This window comes from Entelurus aequoreus, linkage group LG18 (genome assembly GCF_033978785.1).
Source record: "Entelurus aequoreus isolate RoL-2023_Sb linkage group LG18, RoL_Eaeq_v1.1, whole genome shotgun sequence".
NCBI classification, from domain to species: domain Eukaryota; kingdom Metazoa; phylum Chordata; class Actinopteri; order Syngnathiformes; family Syngnathidae; genus Entelurus; species Entelurus aequoreus.
In genome coordinates this window covers 5,066,511-5,086,121 of record NC_084748.1, presented here as the reverse complement: position 1 = coordinate 5,086,121, position 19,611 = coordinate 5,066,511, and the positions used below count along the sequence as shown (strand labels likewise).

The 19,611-nt window shown below is 40.3% G+C and overlaps 1 protein-coding gene across 2 annotated transcripts in view; it reads left to right on the top strand.

Moving 5' to 3' along the window:
• socs7 (suppressor of cytokine signaling 7) overlaps positions 1 to 19,611 on the top strand; it is a 40,422-nt gene that overhangs the window by 8,323 nt on the left and 12,488 nt on the right. The window contains exons 4-7 of one of the 2 annotated variants that reach the window (XM_062026351.1): positions 6,044 to 6,178; positions 6,293 to 6,438; positions 6,576 to 6,744; positions 8,584 to 8,712. In XM_062026351.1, coding sequence (XP_061882335.1) covers positions 6,044 to 6,178; positions 6,293 to 6,438; positions 6,576 to 6,744; positions 8,584 to 8,712 — 579 coding nt within the window. The remainder of the gene's footprint in view (positions 1 to 6,043; positions 6,179 to 6,292; positions 6,439 to 6,575; positions 6,745 to 8,583; positions 8,713 to 19,611) is intronic. The other variant, XM_062026352.1, reaches the window with a different exon arrangement.

Genomic DNA, 19,611 nt, shown 5'->3' with positions numbered 1-19,611 from the left:
CCAAACATCGTAATGTTCCTTTCCTAAGATCTTAATAATTGTTTCCTAACATCGTAATAATTGTTTCCTAACATCGTAATAATTGTTTCCTAACATCGTAATATTTGTTTCCAAACATCGTAATATTTGTTTCCTAACATCGTAATGTTCCCTTCCTAAGATCTTAATAATTGTTTCCTAACTTGGTAATATTTGTTTCCTAACATCGTAATATTTGTGTTCCAAACATCGTAATATTTGTTTCCTAACATCGTAATATTTGTTTCCTAACATCGTAATATTTGTGTTCCAAACATCGTAATATTTGTGTTCCAAACATCGTAATATTTGTTTCCAAACATCGTAATATTTGTTTCCAAACATTGTAATATTTGTTTCCAAACATCGTAATGTTCCTTTCCTAAGATCTTAATAATTGTTTCCTAACATCGTAATAATTGTTTCCTAACATCATAATAATTGTTTCCTAACATCATAATAATTGTTTCCTAACATCGTAATAATTGTTTCCTAACATCGTAATAATTGTTTCCTAACATCATAATAATTGTTTCCTAACATCGTAACAATTGTTTCCTAACATCGTAATAATTGTTTCCTAACATCATAATATTTGTTTCCAAACATCGTAATATTTGTTTCCAAACATCGTAATATTTGTTTCCAAACATCGTAATATTTGTTTCCAAACATTGTAATATTAGTTTCCAAACATCGTAATATTTGTTTCCTAACATTGTAATAATTGTTTCCTAACATCGTAATATTTGTTTCCAAACATCGTAATGTTCCTTTCCTAAGATCTTAATAATTGTTTCCTAACATCGTAATAATTGTTTCCTAACATCGTAATAATTGTTTCCTAACATCGTAATATTTGTTTCCAAACATTGTAATATTTGTTTCCTAACATCGTAATAATTGTTTCCTAACATCGTAATATTTGTTTCCAAACATCGTAATATTTGTTTCCAAACATCGTAATATTTGTTTCCAAACATCGTAATAGTTCTTTCCTAACGTCGTAATAACTGTTTCCAAACATCGTAATGTTCCTTTCCTAAGATCTTAATAATTGTTTCCTAACATTGTAATATTTGTTTCATAATATGGTAAGATTTGTTTCCAAACATCATAATAATTGTTTCCAAACATCGTAATAATTGTTTCCAAACATTGTAATAATTGTTTCCAAACATCGTAATATTTGTTTCCTAACATCGTAATATTTGTTTCCTAACATCATAATATTTGTTTCCAAACATCGTAATAATTGTTTCCTAACATTGTAATATTTGTTTCCTAACAAATTTAATAGTTGTTTCCAAACATCGTAATGTTCCTTTCCTAAGATCTTAATATTTGTTTCCTAACATCGTAATAATTGTTTCCTAACATTGTAATAATAATTTCCTAACATCGTAATAATTGTTTCCTTACATCATATTAATCGTTTCCTTACATCGTATTAATTGTTTCCTAACATCGTATTAATTGTTTCCTAACATCGTATTAATTGTTTCCTAACATCGTAATAAATGTTTCCTAACATCGTAATAAATGTTTCCTAACATCGTAATAATTGTTTCCTAACATTGTAATAATAATTTCCTAACATCGTAATAAATGTTTCCTAACATCGTAATAATTGTTTCCTAACATTGTAATAATAATTTCCAAACATCGTAATAATTGTTTCCTTACATCATATTAATCGTTTCCTTACATCGTATTAATTGTTTCCTAACATCGTATTAATTGTTTCCTAACATCGTAATAAATGTTTCCTAACATCGTAATAAATGTTTCCTAACATTGTAATAATAATTTCCAAACATCGTAATAATTGTTTCCTTACATCATATTAATCGTTTCCTTACATCGTATTAATTGTTTCCTAACATTGTAATAATAATTTCCTAACATCGTAATAAATGTTTCCTAACATCGTAATAATTGTTTCCTAACATTGTAATAATAATTTCCAAACATCGTAATAATTGTTTCCTTACATCATATTAATCGTTTCCTTACATCGTATTAATTGTTTCCTAACATTGTAATAATAATTTCCTAACATCGTAATAAATGTTTCCTAACATCGTAATAATTGTTTCCTAACATTGTAATAATAATTTCCAAACATCGTAATAATTGTTTCCTTACATCATATTAATCGTTTCCTAACATCGTAATAATTGTTTCCTAATATTGTATTAATTGTTTTCTAACATCGTAATAATTGTTTTCTAACATCGTAATAATTGTTTCCTAACATCGTAATAATTGTTTCCTGACATCGTAATAGTTTCCTAATATCGTATTAATTGTTTCCTAACATCGTAATAATTGTTTCCTAACATCGTAATAATTGTTTCCTAATATTGTATTAATTGTTTTCTAACATCGTAATAATTGTTTTCTAACATCGTAATAATTGTTTCCTGACATCGTAATAATTGTTTCCTGACATCGTAATAATTGTTTCCTAATATCGTATTAATTGTTTCCTAACATCGTAATAATTGTTTCCTAACATCGTAATATTTTTTTCACTTAAATAAATATCGATCGCAGTATTTACTTGCTTTATCATCACCAATATTTCTTGGATTGTCCTCACTCCTCCGTAACACAATAAGTAGAAATGAATGCATTCATTCTTCTATAAGAATATGAAAACTACTCAGTGTACTGCAGTAAGTGTCCATCACTGCACACTCAACATGTCGAAAATGTTGAGTACAACATGCCAGTACTTAGAGAGTACTGCATTTTGATGTACTGCTCAGTATGAACATCACTCAAAAGACTAGTAAGTACACACTTGCATACTTTTAAAAGAAAAACAATTACACACTTCTTTACTTAAAACACTAATAAGTACACACTTATATACTTAAAAGACTAAGCACTATATGAATAGAATTCACTTCACTACACCTGTGTACTTAAAAGACTAATACCGTTATTACACACTTCTGGACTTAAAATACTAATAAGTACACACTCATGTACCTAAGAGACTAAGTGCTATATAAATATAATTCACTTCACTTCAAAAGACTAATAAGTACAAAGTTGTTCACTTAAAAGAGTAATACAGAATGTACACACTCATGTACTTTTAAGTAAACAGTTGTGTACTTAAAAGACTAAAACCTTCACCTATGTGTACTTAACAGACTAATGCGTACACATTAGTGTACTTACAAGATTAAAACCTTCACCCATGTGTACTTAAAAGACTAATGTGTATACATTAGTGTACTTAAAAGACTAATAAGTACACACTTATGTTTTTAAACGACTGTGTCAACAATTCCAAGACTTTGAAGTGTGTTCAAAAGCAGACACATCGTGCAGGACAACATCGTGACTCCACCCCCTCCAACAAGCACGTCTGTCACAACAACAACAACAACAACAACAACAACAACAACAACAATGTGGTGTAAAATGAAACTTTCATGAGGATTTTCCAATAAAACACAAAGTGTGTGACGCTTGAAACACACTATCTGCTCTTTTAATATGTACTTGCTCACTCCCTCCTTCCCTCCTCACATCCTTGCTGTTCTTGCTCACTCCCTCCTTCCCTCCTCACATCCTTGCTGTTCTTGCTCACTCCCTCCTTCCCTCCTCACACCCTTGCTGTCCTTGCTCACTCCCTCCTTCCCTCCTCACACCCTTGCTGTCCTTGCTCACTCCCTCCTTCCCTCCTCACACCCTTGCTGTCCTTGCTCACTCCCTCCTTCCCTCCTCACACCCTTGCTGTCCTTGCTCACTCCCTCCTTCCCTCCTCACATCCTTGCTGTCCTTGCTCACTCCCTCCTTCCCTCCTCACATCCTTGCTGTCCTTGCTCACTCCCTCCTTCCCTCCTCACATCCTTGCTGTCCTTGCTCACTCCCTCCTCCCTGGTATCCTTGCTCACTCCCTCCTCCCTGGCATCCTTGCTCACTCCCTCCTCCCTGGCATCCTTGCTGTCCTTGCTCACTCCCTCCTTCCTCCCTCACATCCTTGCTGTCCTTGCTCACTCCCTCTTCCCTGGCATCCTTGCCGTCCTTGCTCACTCCCTCCTCCTGGCATCCTTGCTGTCCTTACTCACTCCCTCCTCCCTGGCATCCTTGCTGTCCTTGCTCACTCCCTCCTCTCTGGCATCCTTGCTGTCCTTGCTCACTCCCTCCTCCCTGGCATCCTTGCTGTCCTTGCTCACTCCCTCCTCCCTGGCATCCTTGCTGTCCTTGCTCACTCCCTCCTCTCTGGCATCCTTGCTGTCCTTGCTCACTCCCTCCTCCCTGGCATCCTTGCTGTCCTTGCTCACTCCCTCCTCCCTGGCATCCTTGCTGTCCTTGCTCACTCCCTCCTCCCTGGCATCCTTGCTGTCCTTGCTCACTCCCTCCTCCCTGGCATCCTTGCCGTCCTTGCTCACTCCCTCCTCCCTGGCATCCTTGCTGTCCTTGCTCACTCCCTCCTCCCTGGCATCTTTGCTCACTCCCTCCTCCCTGGCATCCTTGCTGTCCTTGCTCACTCCCTCCTTCCTGGCATCCTTGCCATCCTTGCTCACTCCCTCCTTCCTGGCATCCTTGCTCTCCTTGCTCACTCCCTCCTCCCTGGCATCCTTGCTGTCCTTGCTCACTCCCTCCTTCCTGGCATCCTTGCCGTCCTTGCTCACTCCCTCCTCCCTGGCATCCTTGCTGTCCTTGCTCACTCCCTCCTCTCTGGCATCCTTGCTGTCCTTACTCACTCCCTCCTCCCTGGCATCCTTGCTGTCCTTGCTCACTCCCTCCTCTCTGGCATCCTTGCTGTCCTTGCTCACTCCCTCCTCCCTGGCATCCTTGCTGTCCTTGCTCACTCCCTCATCCCTGGCATCCTTGCTGTCCTTGCTCAATCCCTCCTCCCTGGCATCCTTGCTGTCCTTGCTCACTCCCTCCTTCCTGGCATCCTTGCCATCCTTGCTCACTCCCTCCTTCCTGGCATCCTTGCTCTCTTGCTCACTCCCTCCTCCCTGGCATCCTTGCTGTCCTTGCTCACTCCCTCCTCCCTGGCATCCTTGCTGTCCTTGCTCACTCCCTCTTCCCTGGCATCCTTGCTGTCCTTGCTCACTCCCTATTCCCTGGCATCCTTGCTGTCCTTGCTCACTCCCTCCTCCCTGGCATCCTTGCTCACTCCCTCCTCCCTGGCATCCTTGCTGTCCTTGCTCACTCCCTCCTCCCTGGCATCCTTGCTGTCCTTGCTCACTCCCTCCTCCCTGGCATCTTTGCTCACTCCCTCCTCCCTGGCATCCTTGCTGTCCTTGCTCACTCCCTCCTTCCTGGCATCCTTGCCATCCTTGCTCACTCCCTCCTTCCTGGCATCCTTGCTCTCCTTGCTCACTCCCTCCTCCCTGGCATCCTTGCTGTCCTTGCTCACTCCCTCCTTCCTGGCATCCTTGCCGTCCTTGCTCACTCCCTCCTCCCTGGCATCCTTGCTGTCCTTGCTCACTCCCTCCTCTCTGGCATCCTTGCTGTCCTTACTCACTCCCTCCTCCCTGGCATCCTTGCTGTCCTTGCTCACTCCCTCCTCTCTGGCATCCTTGCTGTCCTTGCTCACTCCCTCCTCCCTGGCATCCTTGCTGTCCTTGCTCACTCCCTCATCCCTGGCATCCTTGCTGTCCTTGCTCAATCCCTCCTCCCTGGCATCCTTGCTGTCCTTGCTCACTCCCTCCTTCCTGGCATCCTTGCCATCCTTGCTCACTCCCTCCTTCCTGGCATCCTTGCTCTCTTGCTCACTCCCTCCTCCCTGGCATCCTTGCTGTCCTTGCTCACTCCCTCCTCCCTGGCATCCTTGCTGTCCTTGCTCACTCCCTCTTCCCTGGCATCCTTGCTGTCCTTGCTCACTCCCTATTCCCTGGCATCCTTGCTGTCCTTGCTCACTCCCTCCTCCCTGGCATCCTTGCTCACTCCCTCCTCCCTGGCATCCTTGCTGTCCTTGCTCACTCCCTCCTCCCTGGCATCCTTGCTCACTCCCTCCTCCCTGGCATCCTTGCTGTCCTTGCTCCAGATGACATATGGGGTCCTCAGCCAGGTGCGTCCCTGGTGAGTGTCATGGGGGCGTCCCTGCAGTCCCTCCCCCTGCCACTCCCCCCTCCCGCCCCTCCCTCCCACGCCACCATGCAGCACAGCGTCAGCCTCAACGGTAAGACGCGGCGAGGCGCCGGGTCGGGTCTGGTGGGGTGGGGTGGGTTCCGTGGTCTTAAAGCCGCAGGAGGACGTTAAATGTTGTGTCTTCTCTGGTCCCGCCCTCCTCTAGACGCCTTCCTGCGAGCACTTCCGCATTCAAATCCATCGCAGGCCGACGCTCCGCCCGCCGTGAGACAGGCCCCGCCCACCATGCTATGTGCGCTCCGCAGGTCCGAAGCCAGCAACTTCACGGCCAGCCTGAGAGAGCTGGAGAAGGTACGTGAAGGCAGGCGTGGTCACGTGACAAGTCACGTGACAAGTCATGTGACCCCGGCGGTGCGGCTGGTACTTACACAAGTCATGTGACCCCGGCGGTGCGGCTGGTACTTAAAGAAGTCATGTGACCCCGGCAGTGCGGCTGGTACTGGGGTCCAATGAACTGGGAAGATGCTGAGATGAAGCTGAAGGGGAAACCGGACGGATCTTTCCTGGTCCGAGACAGTTCTGACCCGAGATACATCCTCAGCCTCAGCTTCCGCTCGCAGGGAGTCACGCACCACACCCGCATGGAGCACTACCGAGGTGAGACACGTCAACACCCGACTTTCTAGCAGGAAGTTCCAACAGGAAGTGGAGATGTGTGGATTGTGGCTTGTTTACAACATCATCATACAGATTCAAATGTAACTTTATTAACATTAGATTGTTTACAACACATCATCATACAGATTCAAATGTAACGTTATTGACAGATTGTCTTCAACACATCATCATAAAGCTTCAAATTCAACTTTGTTGACATTAGATTGTTTACAACACATCATCATACAGATTCAAATTCAACTTTATTGGCAATAGATTGTTTACAACACATCACATACAGTTTCAATTGTAACTTTATTGACAGTAAATTGTTCACATCATCATACAGATTCAAATTTAACTTTATTGACAGATTGTTTGCAACGCATCATACAGATTCAAATTTAACTTTATTGACAGTAGATTGTTTACAACACATCATTATACAGATTCAAAGATAACTTTGACAGTAGATTGTTTACAACACATCCTTATACAGATTCAAAGATAACTTTATTGACAGTAGATTGTTTATAACATCATCATACAGATTCACATTTAACTTTATAAAACATCATCTATTCAAACATACAGGAAGTCAAGCGCTGTCACTCCCAGCTCAACGTATTAAAAAAAGTGTTGCTCCGCCCCCTGGGGTGAGTTTTCCTTGCCCTTATGTGGGCTCTGTACCGCGGATGTCGTTGTGGCTTGTGCAGCCCTATGAGACACTTGTGATTTAGGGCTGTATAAATAAACATTGATTGATTGATTGTTTACAACACATCACCATACAGATTCAAGTGTAACTTTATTGACAGTAGATTGTTTACAGCATCATCACACAGGTACAAATTTAACTTTATTGACAGTAGTCTGTTTGCAACACATCATCATACAGATTCAAATTTAACTTTATTGACAGTAGATTGTTTACAACGCATCATCATACAGATTCAAATTTAACTTTATTGACAGTAGATTGTTTACAGCATCATCACACAGATACAAATTTAACTTTATTGACAGTAGTCTGTTTGCAACACATCATCATACAGATTCAAATGTAACTTTATTGACAGTAGATTGTTTACAACGCATCATCATACAGATTCAAATTTAACTTTATTGACAGTAGATTGTTTACAACACATCATCATACAGATTCAAATTTAACTTTATTGACAGTAGATTGTTTGCAACACATCATCATACAGATTCAAATTTAACTTTATTGACAGTAGTCTGTTTGCAACACATCATCATACAGATTCAAATTTAACTTTATTGACTGTAGATTGTTTACAACGCATCATCATACAGATTCTAAGATAACTTTATTGACAGTAGATTGTTTGCAACACATCATACAGATTTAAATTTAACTTTATTGACAGTAGATTGTTTACAACGCATCATCATACAAATTCAAATTTAACTTTATTGACAGTAGATTGTTTACAACATCATCATACAGATTCAAATTTAACTTTATTGACAGTAGATTGTTTACAACGCATCATCATACAGATACAAATTTAACTTTATTGACAGTAGATTGTTTACAACACATCATTATACAGATTCAAAGATAACTTTATTGACTGTAGATTGTTTACAACATCATTATACAGATTCAAAGATAACTTTATTGACTGTAGATTGTTTACAACATCATTATACAGATTCAAATGTAACTTTATTGACAGTAGATTGTTTACAACATCATCATACAGATTCACATTTAACTTTATAAAACATCATCTATTCAAACATACAGGAAGTCAAGCCCTGTCACTCCCAGCTCAACGTATTAAAAAAGTGTTGCTCCGCCCCCTGCAGGCACCTTCAGTTTGTGGTGTCATCCCAAGTTTGAAGACCGCTGTCACTCGGTGGTAGAGTTTATCGAGCGAGCCATCATGCACTCCAAGAACGGCAAGTTCCTCTACTTCCTGCGCTCCAGAGTTCCAGGTAAATTACACTATATACTGTTCTGTATACTGTAATGTACTTTGTACTGTACACTGTACTTAAACTATACTGTTCACATCCAAATTGCGATTATTTTTCATCTTCATTCTAAATCGATTCCTAATTTTCAAAATAGATTAAAAATACATTTTCCAAATTAAAAAAAATGTAAATTTTAAATGTTTTTTTGTCTACAAGAATACATAAAAAAATATATGTTTTAGGCCGTCTCCATGCAACCACAAGGAGCTTTTCTCACTTATACATATTTTTTTTAAAGGTTCATTTGAATTATTTGACCAAATATTACATTGTGAGAATCGGTTTGAATCGAGAATCGATTCTGAATGGAGTCATCACCCAAGGAATCGGAATCAGATCAAATCGTTAGGTGCCTAAAGATTCGCATCCCTACTGTACTCAGGACTCTATACTGTACTACATAGTGTATACTGTATCAATCAATCAATCAATCAATCAATGTTTATTTATATAGCCCTAAATCACAAAAGTCTCAAAGGGCTGCACAAGCCACAACGACATCCTCGGCACAGAGCCCACACAAGGGACGTCGATGGGAATGACTATGAGAAACCTTGGAGAGGACGGCGTGGCGAAGTTGGTAGAGTGGCTGTGCCAGCAATCGGAGGGTTGCTGGTTACTGGGGTTCAATCCCCACCTTCTACCATCCTAGTCACGTCCGTTGTGTCCTTGGGCAAGACACTTCACCCTTGCTCCTGATGGCTGCTGGTTAGCGCCTTGCATGGCAGCTCCCGCCATCAGTGTGTGAATGTGTGTGTGAATGTGGAAATACTGTCAAAGCGCTTTGAGTACCTTGAAGGTAGAAAAGCGCTATACAAGTATAACCCATTTATCATTATTTATTTACCGCATATGTGGGTAACCCCCCCCTCTCAGTACAGTCCCTAGTGCAGGGGTCGGCAACCCGCGGCTCCGGAGCCGCATGCGGCTCTTTGACCACTCTGATGTGGCTCAGCTGCATACTTGCCGACCCTCCCGGTTTTCCCAGTATACTTAACGACCCAAAAACATTTCTGGAGAACATCCGCACCGTAACACAACACAACAAATACCCAGAATCCCATGCAGCCCTAACTCTTCCGGTCTACATTATACACCCCCGCTACCACCAACCCCCCCACCCCCCACACACACACACACACATCAACCCCCCCCCCTCTCCGTGCGTTGGTTGAGCGGAAGAGTTAGGGCTGCATGGGATTCTGGGTATTTGTTGTGTTATGTTTATGTTGTGTTACAGTGCAGATGTTCTCCAGAAATGTGTTTGTCATTCTTTTTTGGTGTGGGTTCAAAGTGTGGCGCTTATTTGTAACGTAACAGTGTTAAAGTTGTTTTTGTACGACTACCGTCAGTGTAAGCTGTGTGGCTGTTGAACAAGTATGCCTTGCTGGCACTTACGTGGGCAAGCAAAAGCTGCATTCTACATGTGGCCAAGCAGGTACGCTGTTTGGGCAGGCTGTAGAGGGCGCTAAAAGCAGTGCCAGCACGTCCTGAAATTTGGGAGTCTCCCGGAAAATTGAGAGGGTTGGCAAGAAAGACGCTATCAAGCGCCATTCAAGTAAAAGTCGCGGGCCACTCTAATATTAAATTTCCATATTGAGATGCGTGCTGGTGCGTGTGTCAGAGGGCTGCAACAACTAATTGATTAAAAATAGCGCAAAGCCTTTTAATCTTTGTATGCGGTGTTTTTCATTTTAAATTGTCAAAATTTTTTTGTGGCTCCCATTGTTTTCTTTAATCTGTGAAACTTTCCAAAATGGCTCTTTGAGTGGTAAAGGTTGCCGACCCCTGCCTTAGTGGATCCACATACGGGTATTTTTGCCAGATCGCTCTACACTCCCAAGAGCGTCTGCAAGCCGCTGCCATCAGGGCGCTGCCATCAGGGCGCCGCCATCAGGGCGCCGCCATCTTGCCATCAAGTTGAAAAACTTATTGGGGTGTTACCATTTAGTGGTCAATTGTACGGAATATGTACTTTACTGTGCAATCTACTAATTAAAGTATCAATCAATCAATCAAAAAAAAGCACTTTACATGTAGAAAGGTTTTGTTAAGAAACCATTCTGAGCCTTATCTTATTTAGTTTTTATTTTATATATGTTGACCACATTAAACCTGGCAATGGACCCTGTGTGTTTATGTATGTTATGCCATTGTTTACAAATTTGGTAAATAAATAACCAAAAAATGTATATTTTGTTGTTTTCTTACTGTACCGAAAATTAACCGAACCGTGACCTCTAAACCGAGGTACGTACCGAACCGAAATTTTTGGGTACCGTTACACCCCTTATATATACACACATATATATATATATATATATATATACAGTATGTATATATACATATATACATATATATACATTAGGGCTGCAACAACTAATTGATTAAATCAATTATAAAAATAGTTGGCGATTAATTTAGTCATTGATTTGTTGGATCTATGCTATGCGCATGCACAGAGGCAAATTTTTTTAAATTTAAATTTAAAAAAAATAATTTAATAAACCTTTATTTATAAACTGCAACATGTACAAACAGCTGAGAAACAATAATCAAAATAAGTATGTTGCCAGTATGCTGTTTTTTTTCCAATAAAATACTGGAAAGGATAGAAATGTTGTTTGTCTCTTTTATCCGATTATTAATCGATTAATCAAAGTAATAATAGACGGATTAATCGATTATCAAATTAATCGTTAGTTGCAGCCCTAATATACATATACGTACACTACCGTTCAAAAGTTTGGGGTCACATTGAAATGTCCTTATTTTTGAAGGAAAAGCACTGTACTTTTCAATGAAGATAACTTTAAACTAGTCTTAACTTTAAAGAAATACACTCTATATACATTGCTAATGTGCTAAATGACTATTCTAGCTGCAAATGTCTGCTTTTTGGTGCAATATCTACATAGGTGTATAGAGGCCCATTTCCAGCAACTATCACTCCAGTGTTCTAATGGTACAATGTGTTTGCTCATTGGCTCAGAAGGCTAATTGATGATTAGAAAACCCTTGTGCAATCATGTTCACACATCTGAAAACACTTTAGCTCGTTACTTTGAGCAGATTGAGTTTCTGGAGCATCACATTTGTGGGGTCAATTAAAGGCTCAAAATGGCCAGAAAAAGAGAACTTTCATCTGAAACTCGACAGTCTATTCTTGTTCTTAGAAATGAAGGCTATTCCACAAAATTGTTTGGGTGACCCTAAACTTTTGAACGGTAGTGTATATACATGCATGTATATATACATATATATATACATACACATATATATATATGTATATATACACACATATGTATATATATACATATATATATATACACACACACACATATATATATATATATATATATATATATATATATACACATATGTATATATGTATATATACACATATGTATATATGTATATATACACATATGTATATATATATATATATATGTATATTTATATATATACATACATATGTATATTTATATACATATATATATACATACATATATATACACACACACACATGGATATCCATATATATGTTGATCCTGGGTATAAGGAGGATGATCTACAAGTTTTATGTAGCAGTATTGCTAAGTGCTAAACAAGAATTACAAACGACAAACATAATAAAACAATAGCTTACTGTACAAGGTCTGCTCTTACTTCAATGATGACTGGTAGGATGTCCATATCTTCCCATTTACGTGATGATCCACACCAAGGGTTAACAAGGAAAAGTCTCTCTGCAGACACTCTTTGTTTGTATGTGTTTATCTCCAGCTCCGTGTACAAATTGAATGTTGAAGCAGCAGAAGGCCACTTAACTGTTTATTTCATTGCACCGGTAAAAAAAATAGTTTGTCTGTGTTAGCTCATGTAATAACATCGCTCATATTTGGTTAATATTCAGGTCACGATATGTATAAAGACTATTGTTGGAGGGTTTTGGATGGTTATTAAGAGGGTTTTGTCGGCGAAAAAGAGAGACCCCATTGACTACATTGTTAGCAGACTTTTTATTTATTTACGACTTAGAATGCATAAAACAAGGAAAACATTTTTTTGCGTATTTCCACTATGACTGATCCGATACTATGGTCAGAGTGCAGAAGCATTACTCCAGTGACGTCAATCTACGGGAATAGCCGAAGGTATTCAGAGTGGAACATTCAAAATGGCTGACTGAATTTATACATTTTGGGATGTATAAACAGTGTTTTAACGTAATTTGCGGATTGTAAACACGATTGAATGTGGTTTACTGGACACAACGAAACACAATTAAGCATATAAAGTCAACTTGTTTTTCCACTCTACTGGTACTTTAAAGGCCTACTGAAATGAATTTTTTTTATTTAAACGGGGATAGCAGATCCATTCTATGTGTCATACTTGATCATTTCGCGATATTGCCATATTTTTGCTGAAAGGATTTAGTAGAGAACGACGACAATAAAGTTCGCAACTTTTGGTATCTGATAAAAAAAAAAGCCTTGCCCCTACCGGAAGTAGCGTGACGTAGTCAGTTGAAAGGCTCCTCACATTTTCCGATTGTTTTCAATGCAGCTAGAGCGATTCGGAGCGAGAAAGTGACGATTACCCCATTAATTTGAGCGAGGATGAAAGATTCGTGGATGAGGAACGTTAGAGTGAAGGACTAGAATGCAGTGCAAGACATATCTTTTTTCGCTCTGACCGTAACTTAGGTACAAGCTGGCTCATTGGATTCCACACTCTCTCCTTTTTCTATTGTGGATCACGGATTTGTATTTTAAACCACCTCGGATACTATATCCTCTTGAAAATGAGAGTCGAGAATGCGAAATGGACATTCACAGTGACTTTTATCTCCACGACAATACATAGACGAAACACTTTAGCTATGGAGCTAACGTGATAGCATCGGGCTTAACTGCATATAGAAACACAATAAATAAATCCCTGACTGGAAGGATAGACAGAAGATCAACAATACTATTAAACCGTGGACATGTAAATACACGGTTAATGCTTTCCAGCCTGGCGAAGGTTAACAATGCTGTTGCTAACGACGCCATTGAAGCTAACTTAGCAACCGGACCTCACAGAACTATGCTAAAAAACATTAGCTATCCACCTACACCAGCCAGCCCTCATCTGCTCATCAACACCCGTGCTCACCTGCGTTCCAGTGATCGACGGTGCGACGAAGGACTTCACCCGATCACAGATGCGGTCGGCGAGACGGAGGAAGTTAAGGTGAGTTCGGCGGCTAGCGCGTCTGCTATCCATCTCTGTCCTCCTGGCTGTGTTGCTGTAGTCCGCCGCTAATACACCGATCCCACCTACAACTTTCTTCTTTGCAGTCTCCATTGTTCATTAAACAAATTGCAAAAGATTCACCAACACAGATGTCCAGAATACTGTGGAATTTTGCGATGGAAACAGAGCTTTTTTGTATTGTACTCAATGGGGTACCAATACCGTATCAACCGTTTACGTCACGCGCATACGTCATCATATCTAGATGTTTTCAACCGGAAGTGTGGCGGGAAATTAAAATGTCACTTTATAAGTTAACCCGGTCGTATTGGCATGTGTTGCAATGCTAAGATTCCATCATTGATATATAAACTATCAGACTGCGTGGTCGCTAGTAGTGGCTTTCAGTAGGCCTTTAATACCGTGATAATATTGTACCGTGAGATTTTGATACCGTTACATCTCTACAAATTAGAATGCAAAAAAAAAAAAGAAAGTGTGTTGTTGTCTCTCATTAGGATTGTGAACCATAGGCAAAATCCAGAAAAGTGTAGTTCCCCATTCAGGCCAATATTTCAATACAACATCATGTTCTGAATGACTGAGATGAGTCCTCTAACACCAGAAGGAAAGTTAAAAGAACTGTACTAAGACACCAGGACAAGGAAACGCCAGCTAATTATTAACAGTCCAACCCAGTGTCTCCATGCTGAGTCCCTCCACTTACCTACTGGAGCCAAGAGCATAAGTTACCCTGCCCAGGTTAAAAGCCAGTCATGTCTCGCAAAAGAGGGAGTGGTATCAACTATCTTGTACAATGGAACTCCTGTCCAAAGTTGAAACAGTCACACAGAAGGATACAAGGTAACAAGTAATACAAGGTAACAAAGCATCAGTGTTGATGACATCTACTTAAGTCTCACAGTGCTGCTACCGCTCTGACTTAAAGGCCTACTGAAAGCCACTACTAACGACCACGCAGTCTGATAGTTTATATATCAATGATGGAATCTTAGCATTGCAACACATGCCAATACGGCCGGGTTAACTTATAAAGTGACATTTTAAATTTCCCGCCACGCTTCCGGTTGAAAAACTCCTTTGGATATGATTTATGCGCGTGACGTCACAAAATGCACGTAAGTGTTTGGGCCCTATTGGACACAATACACAAAGCTCTGTTTTCTTCGACAAAATTCCTCAGTATTCTGGACATCTGTGTTGGTGAATCTTTTGCAATTTGTTTAATGAACAATGGAGGCTGCAAAGAAGAACGTTGTAGGTGGGATCGGTGTCTTAGCGGCTAAGTACAATACTTACAGCAACACAACAAGGACTACTTACCCTGATAGAAGACGCCTAGCCGATGCTTGCCGCCAAACCCACGGATGAAGTCCTTCGTCGCGCCGTCGATCGCTGGAACGCAGGTGAGCGCGGCTGTTGATGGGAAGATGAGGGCTGGCTGGCGTAGGTGGAGCGCTAATGTTTATCATAGTTCTGTGAGGTCCGGTTGCTAAGTTGCTAAACAGCATTGTTAAGCCTTACCAGGCTGAGAATTTTTAACCGTGTAGTTACATGTACATGGTTTAATAGTATTGTTGGTCTTCTGTCTATCCTTCCAGTCAGGGGTTTATTTATTTTGTTTCTATCTTCATTTGAGAACGATGCTAGCACGTTAGCTCAGTAGCTAAGTGTGTCACCGATGTATTGTCTTGGAGATAAAAGTCACTTTAAATGTCCATTTCGCGTTCTCGACTCTCATTTTCAAGAGGATATAGTATCCGAGGTGGTTTAAAATACAAATCCGTGATCCACAATAGAAAAAGGAGAGAGTACATAGTTCTGTGAGGTCCGGTTGCTAAGTTGCTAAATTAGCCTTAGCGTCGTTAGCAACAGCATTGTTAAGCCTTACCAGGCTGAGAATGTTTAACCGTGTAGTTACATGTACATGGTTTAATAGTATTGTTGATCTTCTGTCTATCCTTCCAGTCAGGGGTTTATTTATTTAGTTTCTATCTGCATTTGAGAACGATGCTATCACGTTAGCTCAGTAGCTAAGTGTTGTATTGTCTTGGAGATAAAAGTCACTTTAAATATCCATTTCGCATTCTCGACTCTCATTTTCAAGAGGATATAGTATCCGAGGTGGTTTAAAATACAAATCCGTGATCTACAATAGAAAAAGGAGAGTGTGGAATCCAATGAGCCAGCTTGTACCTAAGTTACGGTCAGAGCGAAAAAAGATACGTCCATCACTGCCTCTCAAGTCCTTCACTGTAACGTTCCTCATCTACGAATCTTTCATCCTCGCTCAAATTAATGGGGTAATCGTCACTTTCTCGGTCCGAATCTCTCTCGCTCCATTGTAAACAACGGGGAATTGTGAGGAATACTAGCTCCTGTGACGTCACGCTACTTCCGCTACAGGCAAGGCTTTTTTTTTATCAGCGAGCAAAAGTTGCGAACTTTATCGTCGATTTTCTCTACTAAATCCTTTCAGCAAAAATATGGCAATATCGCGAAATGATCAAGTATGACACATAGAATGGATCTGCTATTCCCGTTTAAATAAAAATAAAAATCATTTCAGTAGGCCTTTAAGTCTCTCACAGAAGTTGCTGCTCCTTTTAAATGTTGCGTTTCAACTTCTATGCTAATTTTAGTCATATTTCTTTATTTTGTTCTTCTGGGCTGCACTTCAAGTTGTGTAAAGGGGGAGAGGCACAACACTGATTGAACATTAATCACATTGTGACGAGCCTGACTTTTGCAAAGATGGACACTAGGGATAATCACGCACATACACATTCACACGACACGCACACATATAGTAGGGCTGGGCAATATGGCTGAAAACTATATCACGATTCACAATATACGTTTTTTATATTGATCGATATTGAAAATGATTGATACTTTTTATGACTTATTTAAGTCTGCCAGTAAATACAGTAAGTTAATTTCCAACTTACCAAACGTGCTATTTGTCAGTGGAGAGGGTGTCTATTAGCCAGGTAGGATGAGCGCGGCTAAGGTGATAAAATAATTCAATTAGATTTGAAGGTAGTAGCAGATTTGAGACACCGGATGGCAGTAGTGTATAAGCTATTGACCACTACACAGTAGTTTGGGAAGTCAGGATGTTGCCCCGCGGTCTGCATTAAAACCGAAAAAACAAAAGACACGTTTGTGTTATTGAGTTGCTGTATCAAGATATTACAGTTTCTCTTCTCACTCCATGCAGAGAATCCACACAGAGACAGAAAGATGGCACAACCTAACTTGGTAGTTGATACAGTTACGTGTCCCTCCCATTGCTCGGTGACACTTCTTGTTTCCTGGGTTCCCAAAGCGCAAGTGTTCCGTTTAGAAAATGTTGACTTTGATTGCACAAAATCCTTGAAGTTGCCACAAATGCGCCACGACTGAGACCTACTACAGTTGAAGCCATGTTTACTTACGTAAACACTGCAGCACATGTAACATCATGTCTATTGTCGACCAAATTTATATCAATTACCGTATTTTCCGCACCATAAGCCGCACCTAAAAACCACAATTTTTCTCAAAAGCTGACAGTGCGGCTAATAACCCGGTGCGCCTTATATATGGATTAATATTAATATTTATTTTCATAAAGTTTAGGTCTCGCAACTACGGTAAACAGCCGCCATCTTTTTTCCCCGTAGAAGAGGAAGCGCTTCTTCTTCTACGGTAAGCAACCGCCCCCATAGAAGAGGAAGCGCTTCTTCTTCTACGGTAAGCAACCGCCCCCATAGAAGAGGAAGCGCTTCTTCTTCTACGGTAAGCAACCGCCCCCATAGAAGAGGAAGCGCTTCTTCTTCTACTGTAAGCAACCGCCAAGGTGAGCACCCGCCCCCGTAGAAGAAGAAGCGCGCGGATATTACCTTTCATTTCATTTGTGTGTTTCTGTAAAGACCACAAAATGGCTCCTACTAAGAGACACGCGTACAAGGTTCCACTGACTTTTGATATTCCTGTGAACCGCACTGTGGATACAACGGGAACACGTACGGTGAATATTCGCACCACAGGGGATGAGAAGTCGTCCTACTGTGGTTCTAGCTTGCCATGCTAACGGCCAGAAACTGGGATTCGTTCCGAGGGATTCGAATAAAGAACCAACTATTTTTCTTTACTATAGTGGTCTCGATAACGGGTACCGGTTCCTCAAAAAGGGATTCGAGTCCGAGGACTCGGTTCTTTTCTTATCGAACAACCAGGAAAACCGGTTTCGGGTATCATCCCTACTAACGTTCGAGCAACGTTGAGTTATTGATGTTGCTATTGCTCTGCACTATTTTGAGTGTTACTATTTTTGTGATTGCACATTTGCACATTACATTTTGGGAGTGAACAGAGTTGTTAGAACGCTGGTTTGTGATATATTATTAAAGTTTGACTGACCTATCTGACTGTTTTGTTGACATTCCCTTTAGCGTAGCGTAGGTGCGGCTAATAGCACGGGGCGGCTAATAGGTAAACAAAGTTTTGAAATATGCCATTCATTGAAGGTGCGGCTTACAACACGGGGCGGCTTATGGTGCGGAAAATACGGTATATGGTATATCGTGCAACCCTAAACCCTACACATAATTTAGTTTTAAATGTCCACACACCAACACTATGTTTTGTGTCATGGCAATGATCAGGCCTGGCCCTAAACAATCTGGCGCCCTAGGCAAGATTTTAGGTGCCCCCCCCCCCCCCCCCCCCCACATTGGCAGTGAAGTGTATATACTCACAAGAAACCGAACAGCTTTGTCTTTGACCTTTTTTTTTACTTAAAGAAAGCAAATTAACATATCATATGAGAATGTTATGTTATGATCTGTTATTATCTTTAACCGAATCACAGCAGTGCTCAAATTAAAAAACAGCATTCCCTCTCATGTAATATTGCTTAATTAACATTAATGATGTGCACTTTAACAACTAGGCTTACAACTATACCTAATATATAAAGGAGTGGAAAAGTGACTATTACCTGCAGGGCAAACATTAGCTAACCAGAAGGCAATAACAATGTCAACAAAAAACACCTGCTTAAAAGATCTAATACAAATGTCCCTGAGGAATGTAAGGTGGGAGTACTGTAATTACCTAACGTTACATTATTATTTTCCATAACAATTTAGCGCCCTCCACAATATTAACCCGACGTTAAAACAGAACTAGCTATTTATTGATTAGCAATTGCCGAATCATGTAGCATTAGCTTAATGCTAAAAAGCCAGGTTACTATCACATTCTGTAACAGACAAATAATTTAATGTAGGCTAACGTTACCTACCTGCTACCTCTGTCTTTTTCTCGTTTCTCGTTTCTCCTCTTCTTTTCTCTTTTTTCTTCCCTGGGTACCTGACAGTTTTGGCCGTTTGGACATCTTGTGTTGATTTTTTGACGTGGTGAGTCCAAAAAGAGTCATGATACGGGAAGGGAGGGGGCGCACCGTAATGTTGTAACAAATAATATTTCTATTAAATAGGCTTTACTTTGCATTTTAAATAATGTGGGATTATTTTTTGTATTTAGAAATACTAGTACCAACTTTTATTTTTTTATTTTTTTTTCTCCAACATTTGTGGC